The following is a 20,347-nucleotide window of genomic DNA, read 5'->3' as shown; positions in this document are numbered from 1 at the left end:
CTTTTTAGTCTCTACAAGCAACTGTAGCTACACTCCTCCATTTGACCTATAGGGACCGAATAACCCTACATAACACGTTGAATTAGACTGCAGAGAGGCTCCCCAAGAACGTGACTACCATTTTCGGTTGAGGATACTGTGTGCAATCTCACTGTCGTGAACAACCTATTCTCATTGATAAGAAATAGAATAGGCGTACCTCGTTAAATCGTCCCCCTACACCCACGCCCTCTCAAGAGAAGCCCTTCCCCTAACGTCCCTGGAGTGTGGCTTTGCCTTATGCGCATGGGCGGAGAAACTGTCGCTGTTATTATTGTAAGAATAATTTCTCTTACGAAAATGGCGTCGAGTCACGGAGGTGTGGGAGCAGTAACGGCTCTTCAAAGCCATCATTATCCAAATGGACCTCAATGGAACCCGGGTATCAACCAGCATCAGCACCAGCTCCTGACGGCCCGTAGTTTAGACCGTGCTCTGGAGGATGCCGTGTGCTCCGGGATGTTGAATCTAAGTGGGAGGAAGCTGAGAGAGTATCCTGGAATGAGCTATGATCTTACCGATACGACACAAGCAGGTGGGTCTCTATTGCTTGCACTCGTAACCTCTGTTGGTTTAATAAAATAGCCAGTAAGACCTTATTGTGCATGAAACGAAATTACCAAATTTGCTCGCAATTGCATAACCTTATGCATATTAAATTTGTGTTTTACGCAACACTTGGGTGGCATGTGAGTATACACAAGGTTAACAACACGTTTCCACAATGAACAATGTGCGGAATTCCACGTAATGTCTCTCAATGTAAAAGGGTGCTTGGAATGCAGCGGCAAACCTAGATTACAACTGTCTGCTTGTTTTGGTCGCCTCCTCTCAATCGCCCCCCTGTTGAGACCATATGCATGAATGAAACGGGCGCACCCAAGCCAATGCGAATGAGCCGTTGTACACTAACCTACATTTCTGATAGCGATAACTAGCTGATGCGCACCAGGGTATATCACAAATGGGATATAGGCTACTGTAGCCAACGACTTATTTATCTTTGGCCAAAATAATTTTACGTTTCAGTTTCAGGGAGCATGATGCTCACTCAGATGCAGTTTTGTACCCGACAGCCCAAGACAAAAGGAGTCTTCTCAGTCTAACCTACAGTACGGGGGCGCGTGCCTCGCTGCCTGCCACAGGAAATATGTGCCTATATCGGATCCATTTCTTTAATATTGGTTTAAGATCATATTCTTTCATTAGGAATACACGTTTTTTATTCCTCTGGATATGCAGTTGTAAATGTAGTGATTGATTAGAATTCTGCGACCATGTCTATCGCACACATCTCCAAATGATAAAGAAAGGTGTTTGGGTGATTTTCTCATAGAGATTATTAGGCGAGACCTACACTATAAGCTAGACATGCTGACTGTTCACCGCAGTGTCTCGAGGTTTTTCTCTTGATTGTAGGCTACACACGTGTGATGTTGAGAAGCTCAGTGATCTATGTGCTAAGATGGGCTGGCATCGATTCCATCAGGAGCATTTTGATTCCATCATTAATCCTATTTTAGAATAAAGCATTTCTATGTGTGTACATTTTGCATGTCATTTCAGGAGACTTCTTAGGCATTATTTTACCAGTTTATAAGGGAACAAAAAACAAGGAACAACCGATTTAAAGTGTTCAAATTGATTGGGTTTGTGTTTATCTGCTAAATACTTAAACCACACAGTTTCTTTTCCATCTATAGCCCAGCCCCCAACACCACACTCACTCACATTGACAAACTAGTTTGTGTTGCTTAGTGAATCCAAGGCGTCTACCATTCGAAGCAACAAGAAACTGAAGTAACAATGTATATTTAGATTTGTGCCTTGGTCTGGTAGGGTTCTTTAGATTGGTGGAAAAAGCTCTGGAAATGCTATAGAGAAGTAATATGCTTGTTGTGATTCATTCGGTTTTTAGGGGAAATGGCAAAATCAGTAGTTTTGTCTAAGATAGTTCCTTGCTGTGTACAGAAATAACAAAAGCATCTGATTGCATGAGACCTTTGGAAGAACTAACCTACATTATGACTGACATCCTTTGAATGACATTGTAAAATTACCAGTACACTACCTTACATCCCTAAATGAATGACATAGCCTACTCAACTGCATCAGCGACGTTGATTTATTCAAGCTTACTTTGAAGGGCTTTAGTTGAATTATACATGGTATTTCCTATCAAGCTGAAGTAACAAGCTGCTTGTGTGTCTATTTTTAAAGCGATAGGATGTGCGCTTTTGTTTGTGGCCACAGAAACAGTCACAGAGTCAGTCGTCTAAACAATATGACTGGCCTGAAATATACAGTGGAAGATAGTATCAGCCTACACTGCTTATGTGTTAAAACACCTATGTCACTGGTAAAGTATAACAGCGGTCTATGATGTATATGAATCATACAGAGTATCAAGAGTTCAGAGTAACAAGAGAATCAGTCAAGACAGGATGTTAGGGTGACATCAGCCTGTGCGTGCCTCGTGCAGGCGTGCATTAACTGGGCTACATCAAAGACAAGAGTTTCCACATTTGACAGCACAAAGGGTTAATTGCCTGCTGGAGTACCAGAATGCTGGAATGTCATGTGGCATTGCATGACATCATTACCTGAAAAATACCTCAAGTGTGTCTGCATACTGCAGGTGCACATGTGGGGACATGTGACAAAATATCCACTTATCCACAAAGAAGTATCACCTTTTATTTTTAAATGCACATTATTTCTCTAATAGAGAACTGCAGTGAATACTCCATCACAATCTAATCTGTTTATTTAGACAAACTAACTAACTCTGACTCTCCCATTCAGAACCCTGCATCTTGGAGATGGAGTTCTTTTACTGTTGAATACAATCAGTGTAGCAGCCACAATGTGTGTTTCATGTCTCACCAGTACTTGGTTAATATGACTTTACGAGGAACAATTCCTCGTACTTTTAGTTGGAGGTGTTCAAAGTGTTTCATCACAAAACTCCCATTTGTTCATTGGACTTTCTTCTTAAATATATCATGGAACGACCGTTAAAGTTTCACCCAGCTGCTATGTGAACAGGGGACACAGCTTGTGTGTCTTTGTGTGTGTGCTGTTTACAAAAGACGGACACAAAGAGAGAGAAAGGCAAGCTCACACAGTGGCGTCAGTTTGCTGTAGGCTGTTGACAGTTTGTCGGCAGTCAGTTTGTTTTCCCATGGGAATGTGTGAGAGTTGTAAGCTGATGCCCTGACCTTGGAGAGAGGGGGACCATGGTCTCAACTGGCCCAGATGTTGAAACCAAGAGGCTAGGGTGCAGCTATATGCCTCAACCCTGGCCCAAGGGAAGTAGCACCCACTGCTGCTAACAAGAAAACTCCTGTTCACCCTCTGAGAGCAGAATTCCAACCTAGGCTCCCTCACCCTCCCTATCATCTTACCACCCTCCCAAATTCCACCCTTTAGTCGGACAGACAATGGTTGAGGAAATGCCTGGCCATCAAAGGTGAGAAGTGTGCACCGTAAACACTCCCCTGGGCCAGGAACCATGCAGGGCTTTGGGGAGGTTTCCTGGTTCTTCAGTCATGTAACCTTTCCTCCCTCGGGTGCGTTGGTCTTGAATGAGTGTCATGAGTGAGTGAACTGCTCATCAAAGCTCCCAGTTGTCTTCTGGGCTTGCAGCTATTCTCCAGCATGCTTGGACATGTTAGCACCATACCTGCCAGTGAAATCAGGAAGTTGATCCTGTGTTGTCCGGAGCTCCTATAGACTGATGAGAATTCTTTCTCTGACATGATTCGATTAGGGTTCTTTATCTCGGGCCAAAGGAATATGATTATCTGTGGGGAACATGGCTAAGTATGGGCTTAATTCTGAGCGTTACCTCTGTTGTAAACACTGCAGAGGGTGTGTGTGTGTGCGCGTGTGTGTGCTTGTATGTGTGCGTGTCGCGTGTCTATCAGCAACCAGCTCTGCGAAGATACTTATCAGATTAGACCAGGAGCCCCAACCATCTTTTTGATATCACCTGACATACATGATCTCTTTTGTCCGGCTGCTAAGCATGCACACTGAGGTGATGCACTTAGTTGGAGCCAGCCACATAAGGCCTGTGCTCTTTGACAATGTGACATTGGAAGAGAAATTGAAAGCTAAGAATAAAACTGGGAAGAGCAGGAAGAGTCTGTGCGTGTCATACCATCCACCACAAGCTCATTGCTGTGGCCTGGTGATTAATGGCAGCCATTTTGCTCCAAAGCGTGCACCCTACGCTTCAATACCCTTGGTAGAGCCAGGAATTAAGAAGCCACTGGACCTGAAGGATATTGCCCCTCTGGCAGACAGGGATACCTCCTATACACTCCCGACACCGTGCCTCAAACTAAACACACATTTAAAGCTTTATTAATTAATGATCAGTTACATTTAAATGGCTGGTAAGCCAGATCAACCCCATCACCACACTTAGCCTTGTAATTAACATTTATTTTAGTCATTTAGCAGACGCTCTTATCCAGAGCGACTTACAGTAAGTACATTCCCTCGAGGTAAGTAGGGTGAAGTGCCTTGCCCAAGGACACAACATCATTTGGCTCGGCCGGGAATCGAACTGGCGACCTTCAGATTACTAGCCCGATTCCCTTACCGCTCAGCCAACTGACTCCCCTGAGCATTGTCAGACTTTCCCTGTTAACGTCTACAGTTGAACTGTGAGCTTGGGTGTGAACATGGAAGAGAAGGAGGCTGCAGGGTGGAGCTGTGTTGAGTAGCCAGTCGTCCACGCAGACCCTGTCCTGCTGGTGCTAGCTGTGGACATGAACTAACGAGCTGTAGCCCTGCTCTGCCTGCTTCGGCCGGCAGCCTGGCCCTGCCACAGATGGGGCTTGGTCAGGGGCCAGGATGGGGATGCAGATGGAGGTGGACAGCCCCACAGAAGAAAAAAAAAAACCCTCTCCCATCCCTCTTCCATCAACCAACGGGAGTCTCAGCAGTGGTCTGGCCTTTGTTCAGCCCTGCAGGGGCTGTGCTTCATACGCAGATGGGAGGCAGCGCCGCAACATTGGGGTCCACATCCTGGAGAGAGAGTTTTTGGGCCTCTATGGTCCTCGTGGGTTTTCCCTTGAGTTCTTCTCCCTGGCAGTGTTTGTCTTTCTCTTGGTCTCTGTACGCAGCTAAATGTCTGGGTGTTGTCATCCACATGCTGCTGTTTGGGTTGTGATCAGCGTTCTGGAGCAGGGCTCCTGTGAGTCTGTATCATGGGAATGAACAAAGCCCTGTCAAGAGATCAAGAGCTACACACACAACACAACACACACACACACGTGTGTTAAGCCTCCGCTTCCTTATGTTCTGACATCACAGGAACCAGGGGGTTAAAAGTGTATTTTGATGGGTCATGCCAGAAAAGGAATCCAGGGCTCAATCATGTGGTATGCCTTGAGTATGAATGATTGATGTTCTAACGCTAGATCACTCAGCACAGAACTGGCACCATTTCTTTTCACAGGATGCTGAATTTGGACTGGGTGCTTTGAAGTTTCTCATTAAGGTGTCTGCTTGTTGGTTGGTCTTTGTGTTTGGGAAGAATCATTTGGCGTGAATCTGACTCTCTTTTTGTGTTTTGAGGGAGCGATACAGAAAATAAAAGGCAAATGATTGAAAGTGAAAGGAAGATATTTTTGCTAGCGTACTGCTGAATCTAATTTACTTCCCACAGGGCGCTTTCCTGTTGGCCGTGAGGTGGTTTCCAATTAAGACAATGATTACGGAGCTTAATTGTTTAATTGACACTATTTTGGAGTTTGTGTTAACATTTGGAGTGCTTGATGACAGGACTGAGGTATGTGGCTGTCCTGTGTGCCTGGATGTGAGGGTGCGTGTCTGTGTGAACACACGCGTGTTTGTGCATGTATGTCCGTACATAGTCATTGAAAGCCCTGTGTGTTGATCAGGGGTTGTGCTGCTCCTCACGTGGGCTCCTAGCTGCTCTGTCAGTCTGTGATTAGCGCCGGCTGCTGCACCGCCGCCCGCCTCAGCAGAGACACCACCGCAGCGCTGAGGCCATCTCCGTTTGGTCTCGGGCGTGTGTGAAACGTGAATACAGGAATGAAGTCAGTCATCTGAATGGAGTCAGATGGCTGAGCGGTGAGGGAGTCGGGCTAGTAATCAGAAGGTTGCTGGATCGATTCCCCGCTGTGCCAAATGAAGTTGTGTCCTTGGGCAAGGCACTTCACCCTACTTGCCTCGGGGGGAATGTCCCTGTACTTACTGTAAGTCGCTCTGGATAAGAGCGTCTGCTAAATGACTAAATGTAAATGTAAGTCGACCTGTCACTGTGAATCCCTCTCGCGTACGCGGTTGGTTTTGTCTTCAGAGGAAATGTATGTCCCCGCCAAACGTACTTGTCTTAGACGCGCGTGTCGTAGTGTGTACTGTCCTAGCATCTTCCAACGCGGATGAGATTAGGCTACAAGGTCACAACGCCATTTGAGGGCAGCCTCTCACCTTGGTCAAGATAGTTTTGTTCACAGGGACTGACACCTCAAATTAAGGAAGGGTGGGAATGGAAAATATAATGGTGAGGTTACCTCCTCTCTTGGGTCCACTGGTCCCAAACAAAGCCCCGTCTCCCTCCTCTACTTAGCCCAACAGGGGTGTATCTGAGGCAGCCTAGCATGGCTCCATTTGCAGACCTGCCTCAGGGGAGGTGTATATATGATACACGCTAAATTCAGGGGGGCGGCTCATGAGTGGGAGCAATATGGTGTGACACGCCATCTACTCCACCACCTCTCCTCCTCACTGGGTCTCTTACTCTCTCTCTCTCTCTCTCTCTCTCTCTCTCTCTCCCTCTCTGTCTCTCTCTCTCTCTCTCACTCTTGTAGTAGTTTCATACAAACTACTGAAGCACAGGATGCAAGCTAGAACAGTATGTCTCATATTGAGTCCACAACACTCTCTCTACGGCTCTGTCTCTCCCCCTCTCCTTTCTCCTCTCCCCATTTTGGCCGTGGCAGAGAGAGATGGTCCCTGGGGGGTCGTTTGGGGGGCGCAGGAGGTGTCTGAGGGGGGGGTGGGGGGTTATTCTCCTTTTGGTTAGCAGCTGAGACTCTTAGTCCCCATCATCACCAACCCTAACCCTCCACCTGATAAGCTGTGAAATTACACACTAATGGGATTTCGCTACAAGCACATTAACAGTTAGACAGGGTCGCACATGTGAACCGTGTGTGCATCTGTGTCTGTGTGTGTGTGTCTGTGTGTGCGTGTCTGTGTGTGTCTGCCAAGGTGTATTACCTTTCTAGTCTTTGTGATGGAGCCTGCCAAGCCGGAGGATACAGTTGTCCACTTGAGCTGACATGTAAATCAACTTCCTGTTTGGTTTTGTCTGACAGAGATGTCCCTGTCACAGAAACTTCCCATCACTGTCCCTGCAGATAGATTGGAGAACATGCTGATTGGTTGCTGTTATGTCACCACCAAGCTGAGGACGAGCTCTGATTTAATCCTTTCAGTTGATTGGATGGGTGGAGTAGGGGCTCCTCTCTGCAGAGAAATGATCCTGTTGGAGCTGGGGAGGAAATTCATGGAAATGTAAGCATGCAGTTTACAGGAAGGGGTACTGAGAGCAGACATGTGGGTAATGTAGTCTGAGGTTGGGACACCCCTTCCTTCTCTGTTCCTGTTGTGACGTGGTGGGGATGCTGGCTCCATTTTCCCTGCTCCAGATGGACCCAAATCTAGGCCAGCCTCCAAATGCATGCCTGAGCTCATCTCTATCTGCATCTCTCCATCCCTCTCTCTCTCTCTCTGTCTCTCTCTCTCTACCTCTCTCTCTCTACCTCTCTCTCTCTACCTCTCTCGCTCTACCTCTCTCCTGCATGCCAGTTCTGTGTGGACTTTACTGAATGGTCTGGCATCTGAATATTTTATGGGTAGCCCAGGTTTTCTTGAAGACAGAAAGTGGAGGTTGCTGATTGGCTGGTGAGAAGCAGGGATTACAAATGTGGCCATCACTAATCCTCGTGTTGTGGAATGGATAACTACACATAATTCGGGCGATTAACTGCTGCCTGTGGTACTGTCCACTAGGCTGACGTTGTCATACTCATAATTCTAGTCAGAATATGAGTCTGATAACTCTCCGTTGGTGTTCTGCACACAGCGAGCTAGCAGTGTGTACACAAACTACCCTGTGGATCAACACGTATTTATTCCAAACAACATGCCTACCTCTACAAAATATTTTCCGTAAATGTACAAATGTCCCCCTTTCAGGTGAGTCAAACTTCGGTCAAAGGCTTACTGTAAGATGTCTCTGTCATCTCTGCCCAGACTAGCTTGTCTTCTTTGTGAGACGAAACACTGGGATCTGTGTGATTAGGCTCACTGTGTTCCACGGAGAGAGACACAGAGAAAGAGAGAGAGAGAGAGAGAGAGAGAGAGAGAGAAAGAGAGAGAGAGAGAGAGAGAGAGAGAAACAGACAGACAGACAGACAAAGAGAGAGAGAGAGAGAGAGAGAGAGAGAGAGAGAGGGGGGGGGGGGGGAGGTGTCTGACTATCATTGATGTTGGTAGCGTTCCCTCAGTGCCTTTGATGATGCGTCTCTGCCACGCTGCATCTGAAAAGATGGTAGCCTCAGGGAAGACTCGTTCTCATGTGCTCAGCTGGTATGTCCCCAAAAACCAGGAAGGGAGAAACGGTTCTCTCCTCGCAGGGGAACTGAAGCTGAAATTGAGCTGATTCGGGTTTTAACAAATGCACGCAAAAGACAGTGAATTTGTTTGATGTGATACTTATAGTCTCTCAATGACCTTGTTTTAGAATATAAGGATGGGCACCTGGAAACCAGGAAACTGTCAGCTGTGTTGACACATAAACTGCACTCCTACTGCTTACTAAACCCCCCCTAGACACACACATACACACAGCCAGAGGGCAGATTAGGAACCAACTGTCTGTCCGTTTGAGGAACTTTCAATATAATTTCCAGTGAGGTCAGCACCAGTACTCTCCTCTGCATGCATACACTCCAAGACGAGCCGGGAAGAGACGCAGGCTCGCTCCCGAGGCCAACCGAAACACCCAGAGCCAGAGACGTCTCTCGCGACGCATTCACTCGCCGCTCCCTCCTGGACCCGTGCTGTTGCCATGGCATCGGCAGTGCCTTTACAGAATCCTTCATGAAGCTCTGCAGCTCCACGTTCTCCTTCACGCACAGGCTGGTCTGAGATCAGCTGCCTGAAGCACACAGAGCTACAAACACGACTGGGAGAATCTCCTGACATCCCTGTAGGTTATCATACCCAGTCTGACATCAGAATAGTGTAGTGTGATGTACAGCTTGTGAACGCAGTGTTGCTAGTTGTGTGTGTCAGTCCAATTTATGAATGAACTGAGGTGTCTCTCTGAGGTGTGGAGGCCCGCCCCCTCCATACGGCGCCTGATTGGCTGGCAGGAGCATCTGTCAGCAGGACTTGAGGGGCTTTATGGGAGTGATAGAGTGTGCTTGACTGGCTGTCACATCACATCACACATTGGTCCTCCTGCCTCACAAGGGTTCTGTCTGGAGCAGGACAGCGTGTTCATAATTCATGTTCTGATTCACAAGCCATGAAATTAGAGCTCTCCTGGAATCGAATGAGCAGCTTAGTGCACTGCCTTCAAGGACAGCCCAAACAAGAAGATGTTTCTGTATGATATCGAATGCCAGGTGGAGAATGTGTCAACACCAAACCTGTTATGCAGACAGACAGAGCTTGTGCCAGAGCACTCATGTTGGTTCGATCGATACCAGAAACACTTTGAGGATGGATGTTGCATGGATTCATCCGACCCAAGCAACAAGACTGTAGTCGTGTGAGTGACAGAACTAACAAGACAACATGCCATAACAGCAGACCTGACTTTGAGAAAGAGCCCTTGTTCTCATTGATCAGTCATTTAGACATATCGACCAATCGAGACTTCCTGGAATCAATCCACCCTCCCACATCAGTCCTATCTGACTCAACCGGGGAGTCAGATGGCTGAGTGGTGAGGGAGTTGGGCTTGTAATCAGAAGGGTGCCGGATTGATTCCCCGCCGTGCCAAAGGACGTTGTGTCCTTGGGGAAGGCACTTCACCCTCTTTGCCTCGTGGGGAATGTCCCTGTACTCACTGTAAGTCGCTCTGGATAAGAGCGTCTGCTAAGTGACTAAATGTAATTCACAGCAGCTATAGTTGCACTCTCAGAATACGGTCGGACTGCGGTGTCTGCTCGTGATGGAGCAGGCTTCCACATGTCCTCAAAGTAAACCCCAGGTCAGACCAGTGACGCTGTGTTTTGACGCTCCTTCCGGCCCTCAGATCTGTCCAAGAACCGTCTGACCGACGTCCCTCCAGAGGTGTGTATGTTCTCCCCCCTGGAATCCCTCAACCTCTACCACAACTGCATCAAATGCATCCCAGAAGCCATCATCAACCTGCAGATGCTGACGTATCTCAACATCAGGTGAGTGGCGGTCGTGTGATCCCTGTCGGAGGCTCCACTGGAGGCCTGATTCCCCAGACCAGGGGTCAGGTCCAGATTTACTGCCGTCCCATGAGTCATTACAGGGTTCCTCTTTCAGTGAATTCACAAACATGAACTTGCAGAAGCATTTCCTCTTTCACACACCAAAACGGGCCTTGAAACAAGCCAACATGCGTAGACACAGACAAAACACTGTCACATAAACAACAATAGTCTTGCCGCATTGATACTGTTTGCATATCAAATAGAGCTGGTCTTCTCTCACACATGGTCAAGAGTTCTGAATTCTGAGTTGTTGAATCATTGATATTCCACCCACACTGTGTACCTGAACACACAGAGACTGACCTTCGAGGCCCGACAGTGTCCTGTCATACTAATGTTGGTTGGCCTACCTGTATTTTGTCTTTCCATAGCCGGAACCTTCTCTCAACATTGCCAAAGTATCTGTTCAGCCTCCCCCTCAAAGTGCTGGTTGTAAGCAACAACAAGCTTGTGTCAATCCCAGAGGAGATTGGAAAGGCCAAAGAGCTGATGGAACTGGTACGCATGGTTTGTATGAGAGTGTCTGTGTGTTTGTCTGTCTCTCTTTGTGGGTGTGTGAATGGGCCTGTCTGCCTGTCTGCCTGTCTGTCTGTCTATGTCTGTCTGTCTGTCTGTCTGTGGATGTGTGCATGGGTCTGTTTGTCTGGGTCTGTGGGTGTGTGAATGGATGTGTGGACCTGTGTGTGTTTGTCTATGTAAGACTATGCTATGTCTCTCCCTGTAGGACATCAGCTGTAATGAGATCCAGGTGCTGCCCCCTCAGGTGGGGAGGCTTCATGCCTTAAGGGAACTCAACATCAGGAGGAACTGCCTTCAGATGCTGCCTGAGGGTCAGACTCCACCTGGTTCCTGGGCCCCACCTGTCACATGATTCTACCTGGTTCTCCATGACCTTGTTCATGAGAATGTCTCCCTCCAGTAAATTCTCTGTGGAGACAGAGTGAGCTATGGGTATTTTACCATCTCCATCTTTCTCTATCCAGAGCTGGCTGACCTGCCCCTCATCAGACTGGACTTCTCCTGCAACAAGATCACAGAGATCCCTCCAGTCTACAGGAAACTCAGGCAGCTGCTGCACATAGTCTTGGACAACAACCCTATGCAGTCTCCACCTGCACAGGTGTGTATGTGTGTGTGTGTGTCTGTGTGAGGATGACTATTAAATACAGAAATGCTCAACATGTCCCCCTAGCTGAGACTTTGATAATTATGTTACGGCGCCATCTAGTGGTGACTTTTATTCCCTTTGGATGTGTATTCATGTATTTAATTATTCTTTTATTTATTTACTGTATGTCTCAATACACACAGAGACATATTTATTTGACAATTTACAATTATTTGTATATTTTAGATCTGCCTTAAAGGAAAGGTGCACATATTCAAGTACCTGAACATCCAGGCGTGCAGGATGGATAAGAAACCTGACTCCCTGGACCTCCCCTCCCTGGGAGGCAAACGGGGATGCCTCCCCCAACCACTCACAGACAGGTACATGCCCCCTTCTCAGTGCATCGCAGCCAATCACATCAATAGGATCCTGCATATGTACCGCCCACTGTCACGATTGGTTTTTCAATGCAGCATGGAGGACTTCTACCCCAGCAAGAACCACGGCCCTGACTCTGGTATAGGCAGTGACAACGGGGACAAGAGGCTTTCTACGACAGAGGTCAGAGGTCACTTTCTCTCTCCCGACTCGTCTGAGCTCATCGCTCGGCTGTAGCGTCCTAACGTGAAAACAGAACCTCAAGACTTCCCTCTGGAGAACCTAACAGCTCCCCCCTTCAGCTCTTCCCCTTCCTCATCCCCGCCCCTCATCCTCTCTTCCTCTCTTCAGCCCTCGGACGACGACACTATTAGCCTGCACTCTCAGCTGTCGGAGACGGCCCGCGCCGACGCCCTGTCCCTCCTCTCCAAGATGGACTCCTGCAAAGGTATTTCATGCCAAGACAGCAGACAGGCATCCCGTCTGTCCCCAGATAAGAATGGTTTATGGAGCATGACAGTAAACTTAGTATTGTTCCCTTAGATCAAGACCCCTATGACTTCATAGAGCCCAACCCAGATGAAGATGCTGGTCTGTCAGAGGGAGACATGCAGCAGAGCAGCCCTTATGTCACTTGCATAAAGGTCCACTACATCCCATTTCTGCACTAGAACACCAGTACACAGAGTTCACTGCCTCTATGTTCCGTGGCTATACATTTTCCATGTGTTTCAGGAATTGGAGAAAGTCCTTAATAAGTCACACCAAAGCAAAGATAAGGAGAGCTGGAAGGAGGAGTCTGGGTAAGAAATGTTAGACGACAGACACTACTTTGTAAACATCATCTTCAGTCATCATTCTTGTCATTATTTTTGTTCAGTGAGTGAAAGAACATAATGATATCAGATTTTCTCGATCTGATATCTGCAGACTACAGAAGAAAACAGACAGATCAGTGGCTGAGATAAGACATGGTATCATTCCAGACCAGGTCTGACGCTAGCTCAGACATTAGATAGCCGCCACATGAGTCATGATAATGCTTTGTTAAATTCTAGTCCACAGTGTGAAACAGTGGTCCAGACGTTAGCAGGTGTTTTCTCATCGTCTTTCTGTCCTGTCTTTCTGGGGCTCCCAGCTCTGATAAGGAACAGTTGGCCGAGGAGGAGGAGGATGAGCTGAAGGAGGTGCTGGACTTGAGGAAGATCGCTGTGCAGCTTCTCCAGCAGGAGCAACAGAACAGGTGGGAGACTGTCCACAGACACGACCACAGACACACAAACACACCCAGCTGCTCCGCCCTGCCTCATTTCATATCTTTACACTGCTGCATATCTCCCCTGCCCTCATATCTCAATGTCCTCATTGTGGCTAAGATCAGTATCCACCCATCTCCTCCGCCTCCTTCCTATCTGATATCAGAGGACAAGGAGGGATGGGGTGGATTTGTCTTCCTGCTCAGAGCCACCCAGAAAGCTTGACAGGGTAATGGAATAATAGGTATTCTCTGACAGAGAACAGGTGTTCTCAGGAACAGAACTAGTAGAAATGTATGATCATGTTGTGCTGTCATCCCTAAACAAAAGCACTGGCTCATTCACCCGAATTGCTTCCCTCCCTCCGATATCATGTTACCTCTTTTTCCTCCCCGCGCTAACCTCTCACCTGCTGTCCCTGTGCTCTTTACCTACTTCCTCCCTGTTCCTGCTCCCTTCCTGCCTCATCCATCTCCTGCCCCACCCCCACCCGCCTCCTCCCTGGACCTGACTGGTGCACACCTGATGACTGACTGGTAGACGCCGCTCCTTAATATGTAGAGCAGAGAGTCTTATTCACCGGAGAAGGGTAACTGGACGAGCACACAGGTAGAGCAAGAGTGAGACTGTGTGTCAGTGAGACTGCGAGAGAAGCAGAGTGCATGGTGAAGAGAGAGGGTTCCAGTTTTTGTAGCCGGTTAAAGTCAGGAATTAAAATGTTCCCTTCCCATACTGAGACGGCGTGTTTTCTTTGTTTTTGTGTGTGAGTGTCTAGCGCCTGTTTAGAACGTGAACAAGTCTTGTGCCTCCTTAGAGAGCAGAGAGCCGGTGGCGGCGTTTAGGGGTTCTGCCGGGCCGTGTGACTAAGCCTGCATGTGACCTCCTGTTCCTCCACAGGTTCCTCAGTCACTCAGGAAGTTCCAGCAGTAAACAGAGATCTCAATCCCAGGCCACTCGCAGGTAAGCATTCAGCCTCACTGCCGCACGCTCAAGCTGTGGGTACCCATCCACAGCACAACCTGCCAAGTCACTTAATGGATGTTAAGGCCCCATCACACCTTAACGTTTTGGTCAACGTTCTATGACGTCAGAGGAAACGTTGGTAATCGTCCATGGTCGCTGGTATAGCGCCAGAAGAGCGTTGTGTGGACGCTGGTGACGCTAACGTCGGTAATCGGTGGTGATCGGCAGAGAACGCTGGTCAAAAAAAAAAAGTTTTGAACATGCCCAAAAGTGCTAATAGTTTTTAGTGGTGTCTGACTTGGTCGCTGTTACACGCTCTTCATGCGTCAGTTCCACGTTAGTCACACGCCAGATGTGTCCACCTCGCCCTAGAACGCTGGAAATTGAACGATTAGAACGTTCAGAGAACGTTGACCAGAATGTTACGGTGTGACGGGGGCCTTTACACATTTCATCTCCCCTTTAGAAGTGGACTTTCCAGAATTTGTGGTCCAGAAGGGGTTTGCTGTCCTCTAGTGCGCCATCATAGGTTCTTGACCACTGTCTGAACACATTTAGCTGCTTTAAACCGCTCCAGAGTTTCAGATTCTGGATTCCGACAGTTGATGAGTTGTCTGTAGGTGTTGATATCTGGTTCATCTTCCAGTGCTTCTTTGGATGAAGGCAGCAGTGGAGCATCAGTTCTAGGTGGCCAGGTTAGTGATCCACTAGACTGAACATGTCATGCTTCTTCACTATTGCTATTTTGGTATGAGTCATCTCTTTCATTTGGTTGCTTTATCAGCAGCAATTCATCAACCATGTCATGTTTCAGTTTTCATTTTATTCTCTCTCCATGTTCTTTGGAAAGGATCCTGACCTTACTGACGACGACACACCTTTCTCTGAGGTCATCCATTTCACCCTTGCATTGGTCCTTCTCACGCTTATCATTTAAGTTCTTGAACGAGATCACATTTATTTGTTTGATATTTTCTAATGAAAAGGACACATTTGTTCAGAATATCGCTATGTGAGGTACATCAGCATGGGAAGTGAGCAATAATCTTATTCCCAATAAAGTTGGGGCTTAACATTAAATAAACCAGGGACGTTTGTTTAGCTGATGTTATCTAGCCTGACGGCACGTTCAAGCATGTTGACCTTCTTCTGGATGTCTCTGCAGCCATCATCGTCCTGTTCTTTCGATGGCAGCCTCAAATCGGAGTCAGAAACAGAGGCCAAGTGGCCAGAGCTACCGCCCGTCCTCAACCAGAACGAGGAGCGTAGGAGGAACAAATACCTTAGAAAAGATTATCTAAAGGTACAGGCCCTTTCACTCTCTTCCTCGTCTGAATCGCTACTTAAATTTTGGTTCACACTCTTGTTCCGATTTAATAGATAATAGTGGTTACACCTGTAGTTAAATACCATGCTGGCTCTTCACAGACACTAAACCATTGTTCCCTTCTGGATGGTGTACAGCAAATCCTGAACATACAGTGAAACATGATCCAATTTCAGTTTCTGATCTTGAAAGACAAAGACACATTATCATTCAACTATGAAATAACTGATTTCATGTCATGACTCAAATCAAATCTGGAACTCCCATAACAGCCAACAGTTGAACATCTTCAACTGCACCACGGTCATTTGCACCAGAGCCTCAACATTTCACAATTTCACCTATCACTGGACATTGTGTGAATGTTTTACTGAGGATTTCTTTTATGAATTTAACACCCATTAGTGTTGAATTCTGCTAAGGTTTTGCATCAGGTCAAGTGTAATTTTAAGAAACAGTTGACCTCAGTGTGCTGTGAACACCAGAAATGTATCATTCTTGGATTTGCTGTGGACGCTAAGACACTACTGTAATATTTTTCTGACCAATGACTCACACAAATGTCTGTCCTGCAGTCTTCAATGAAACTGAAGCAAGTTGATATTTGTGGTTGCCAAAGTTGCCACAGATATAGAGATTTGGGAGATTTATGGTGACGAAACTGCTTGAGTTGCCACATGCCTTTAGTTTGGGACTCCGTCCTCTCTACCCCGAGGGGATATTTTCTCAGGAGTGATCCTTATCAATTGTTCTGTATATTTGACTCCCTGAAAGGAAAATAAATAAGTATACGTCCAAGGTAACGTAAACACTGAATTAGAATGTTCTCTTCCCCAGTACAAGTGCCAGAGTACCCGGAGGAATTCAAGTGGTAATGATGAGTGTGAGGTAAGACAGGCAGTGTAAACAATAACACCAAAAAATCCACCTCGGTTGTACGTGAACCAGGCTGTACCTTACACAATACTGTGAATGTTTTTTGAACATGCAGCTACAATCCTGTTTTATTTTCAGGAGGGAATGCGCAGCTCTGAATTCAGCACAACCCTGACCGTATTTGGTTTAAAGCCTAGATCAGGTGAGTTATTCAGAAATGTCCAATGTTGTGTTCAATATTATTGTCTTAGACTTTTACCCAGAAATTCTGTGGAAAACATGGTCCCGCCTCAAGTTGGGATTGTTTTGGTTGAAGGAGGGAGGTGTGAGGGCTTGCAGTGTCCTGGCCTCTGACTGGCCTCTGGCGGTTTGGGATGATAATATGATTTGTGAGAATGGTATGATATCCTGTTATCCATTTTAGAGAACCTTATCAGCATTTAACCTAAGAAACCCATTACTTCTTTAGAAAAGGGTAAACACCTTTTCTTCCACCCAATCTTGTAGGCAAATATTAGGAACTATAAATTGACTTACAGCTGATACGTGAGGTTAATTGATGTGACAACTTTTAACTTGTGTTGTTTTTTTTATGTTACTCACCATGTTTTACGTGAAATCAGATACAAACACAAATCAATTACTGTTTCTCTCTTTTTCACGTTACCATTCTAGAGACGTACGGTCCAGTGACTAAATCAATAAGAATGCTGATTTAACCTCACATGGAAAGAGGTGGAGTAGAGTTCCTAGGGATTCGAATGTAAACAAATAGTTTCAAAAGCCAGGGCAGGTTACTTAAGTGCTGTCTTAATAAAACTGTGGTTCATGGTAGAGGATGTTCACATGCAAAGATTAGGTTGTTTATGGTGGTACTGTAGAGCACTGAGGGGCACTTTTCAGGGAGTACAGGATGTCCATTGTTAGTATTCTACGGCTGTGATTAGTAGGAGTTCTGTGGAAGCCCTAACCTGAGAGTTCATGTTTTTTTCACACTTGACCTCTCCCTGGTTGTTCCTGGGAAAGAGGCTGGAGCTCCTGACAGGCTCTGTACAGCGACGTCCCTAGCAGGCCGAGCCGTGTGTCTCTGTGAGGGTCCTCTGTGTTGTGTCACGTCTGCTGGTGATTCCGGACTGTTCTGTCTGCCCAACAGCGTTTAGCAGGAGCAGCCGCCAGGAGTTAACCTCCACAGACCCCAGTTTCACCATGCGGAGGAAGATGGAGCACCTGAGAGAGGAGATGGAGCAAATTGGCATCTTACGGCAGGTCGGAAGGCTCAAAAAACACGGGACAAACCAAACACAAACACACAAGCATAAAAGGACACTCTGCCTCATTTACTAACAGGATTGCGCCCATTTCAGGCGTAAAATAGCAGGTAAAGACATAAATATTTACAAAGGCATATTTACAAAGGCAGCGCACTTTGTAAAAACGCAGATTACTGCTGCTGGGAGGGTATAAGGGAAAATGGGTGTGTGCTGCAAAGAGATGGAAGGAGAGGTGTATTTCTTCCTTGTAACATGTTAATGTTAGCTGTAACTTCGTGAACCAATATTTCCATCTCCTGTTGGCTGAACCTTCTTTTTCTTTTCCTTGAATCACCCATGGTGGCAGTAACATGCAGGCGATTTCTCCCGTCTTTTTTTTCCCGGCGCGCTGATTAACAAAAAAGGGCGAAGTAAGGCGCTGATTAGCCGAAGAGGATCTGATTTGATAAATACCACGCAAAATGCAGAAATACACCGTGCGCTATTTGCGGTTGGGCAAAGGCGCAGATTAAGCTGCCGTCGCAATGTTAGTAAATGAGGCTCTCAGCGACAACACACTGCAGGCCCACTAGCAGACAGACTCTGTACATTACCATACTGAGAGGACAACACTGCAGGCCCACTAGCAGACAAACTCTGTACATTACCATACTGAGATAAAGGACAACACTGCAGGCCCACTAGCAGACAGACTCTGTACATTACCATACTGAGATAAAGTACAACACTGCAGGCCCACTAGCAGACAGACTCTTTACATTACCATACTAAGATAAAGGACAACACTGCAGGCCCACTAGCAGACAGACTCTGTACATTACCATACTGAGATAAAGTACAACACTGCAGGCCCACTAGCAGACAGACTCTTTACATTACCATACTAAGATAAAGGACAACACTGCAGGCAGACTTTACAGCATCTGTAAGGGCCTTTTATACTTTCACATGAGCAGATAGAGACAAAGAGTTCTTAGAGCACTAAAGGGGAAAACAACAGGGCACATCAAGACATGTTAAGCTATGGAAAAGAGACTAATGTCAATAATGGATTTTACGTCGTGTCATTTTCACTTTTAACATGTTTAGCCATGTAGTATTCTTAGCGATATGTGGGGCTCATGAACAAGATCTGACATGAGTTTAATCCATTAACCAAATGCCTATTTGTCATAGGTCATCAACAAGGCTTAAAGCAGTACAAATGTGTTTAAGGTCATATGGCTGCTCAAAGTCAATGAGCAAGGCAAGCTGTTGGGACTGTCATAAGAAGCATGACCACTTGGCTGTTGACATAATCACATAGATTCAGTTGTAGACATGATTCCCAAAACTTGTACTTTAATTCCAGGTCCACTGGTTCTTCCACTCCCTCCACCAATGTCTTCTCCTTCTGCGCACACTTACACACCTCTCTCAGTCATCACACTTCACACGTCACTCTGGTCATGTGTCATCTGTGGCGTGGATGTTCCAGGGATTCACAGCAATGTGCACTCAGGCATGACTAACGTGAGGGTGTGGTTTCTGTTTAGAACCTTGAGTCCAGACTGAAGGTTCTGCTGCCTGACGATGTGGGGGCGGCCTTGATGGACGGCGTTGTTCTGTGCCATCTAGCCAATCACATACGTCCCAGATCTGTAGCCAGCATCCATGTGCCCTCACCTGCAGTGGTAAGCCCTCCCTTTTAGGTAGTGGCAACACATGATAGGTCAAGGGCATTTAACCTGTGCTCTACACACTTTGCCTAAGGTGGCAGTTTGATGAAAATTAGGCTTTTTGTGGCATTATTTTTCCATTTTAGTCAAATTAAATCTTCATACCATGAAATGACCTAGTTTGTTGCATATAAAATAGGAACATGCATGTGTCTCTCAAACTTTTGACAGGTACTGTACAGAAATATTCTGCCCTTTATAGCTCTCAAAGCAATTAAATCCAAACATGCCTCTGCAGAGAGGACTCCAAAGTAAATCATGTGTCCTATTTCTCAGCCAAAGCTCAGCATGGCAAAGTGTCGTAGGAATGTGGAGAACTTTCTTGATGCCTGCAAAAAGCTGGGCGTTCCGCAGGTAGACACACTATCTTCAAACTTTTTCACACACCGTGACAACAATTTTTACCCCGAGTAAACTTCAAGGGGCTTCCAGGTAAAAAACATTGATCTTGCGTGTGCTTGTGTGTTTCTGTCTGTCTGCGTCATCCGTCAGGACAAGCTGTGTCTGCCCCATCACATTCTGGAGGAGCGTGGTCTTGTGAAGGTAGGAATGACTGTTCAGGCCCTGCTGGAGCTGCCTGCTTCCAAGCCCACTCAGCTCTCTGCTGTTTAGCACCAGGCTGGGCCCTGCCTCCACCCCCCAGCCCACCACCCCCCTCACATGACAGACCTCACCACTGGGGACCAGGGAACCCAAACGGGTGACGGCCCCCAAGGCCAAGGGATAGGAGCCCGCTACCAGCTGACGGAGCCACGAGAGGGGAGGCCCTCGCTCTCTTATATGATGTCAGCTGGCTCCTGCCTCTCCTCCATCAGATTCTTAGCTTGTATCTCATTGGGGGGCCATACTGTACGTGTGTAGAGAATATGTGTGACTGTATGA

General features: G+C 46.8%; 1 protein-coding gene across 2 annotated transcripts; it reads left to right on the top strand.

Moving 5' to 3' along the window:
- The first annotated feature begins 320 nt into the window (after positions 1-320).
- On the top strand, positions 321-20,126 carry lrch2 (leucine-rich repeats and calponin homology (CH) domain containing 2). Of its 2 annotated transcripts, XM_084697485.1 has the most exons (22): positions 325-574; positions 10,355-10,499; positions 10,937-11,063; positions 11,290-11,395; positions 11,549-11,685; positions 11,920-12,056; positions 12,150-12,237; positions 12,406-12,502; positions 12,598-12,698; positions 12,790-12,857; positions 13,193-13,297; positions 13,851-13,919; positions 14,208-14,270; positions 14,920-14,968; positions 15,124-15,162; positions 15,439-15,576; positions 16,438-16,488; positions 16,615-16,678; positions 17,630-17,742; positions 19,283-19,420; positions 19,742-19,819; positions 19,958-20,126. In XM_084697485.1, the coding sequence occupies exons 1-22, from the start codon at positions 340-342 to the stop codon at positions 20,075-20,077; spliced, it is 2,268 nt and encodes a 755-aa protein (XP_084553611.1). In that variant the 5' UTR covers positions 325-339; the 3' UTR covers positions 20,078-20,126. The 2 variants fall into 2 exon arrangements, with proteins under 2 accessions (XP_084553612.1, XP_084553611.1); XM_084697486.1 differs by lacking the exon at positions 13,851-13,919 and having other exon boundaries at positions 321-574.
- Positions 20,127-20,347: the final 221 nt, after the last annotated feature.

Source organism: Hypomesus nipponensis, chromosome 5, assembly GCF_054491055.1.
Source record: "Hypomesus nipponensis isolate SF chromosome 5, ASM5449105v1, whole genome shotgun sequence".
NCBI lineage: Eukaryota > Metazoa > Chordata > Actinopteri > Osmeriformes > Osmeridae > Hypomesus > Hypomesus nipponensis.
The sequence above is the reverse complement of the archived record's forward strand: the minus strand, read 5'-3'. Positions and strand labels throughout refer to the sequence as shown.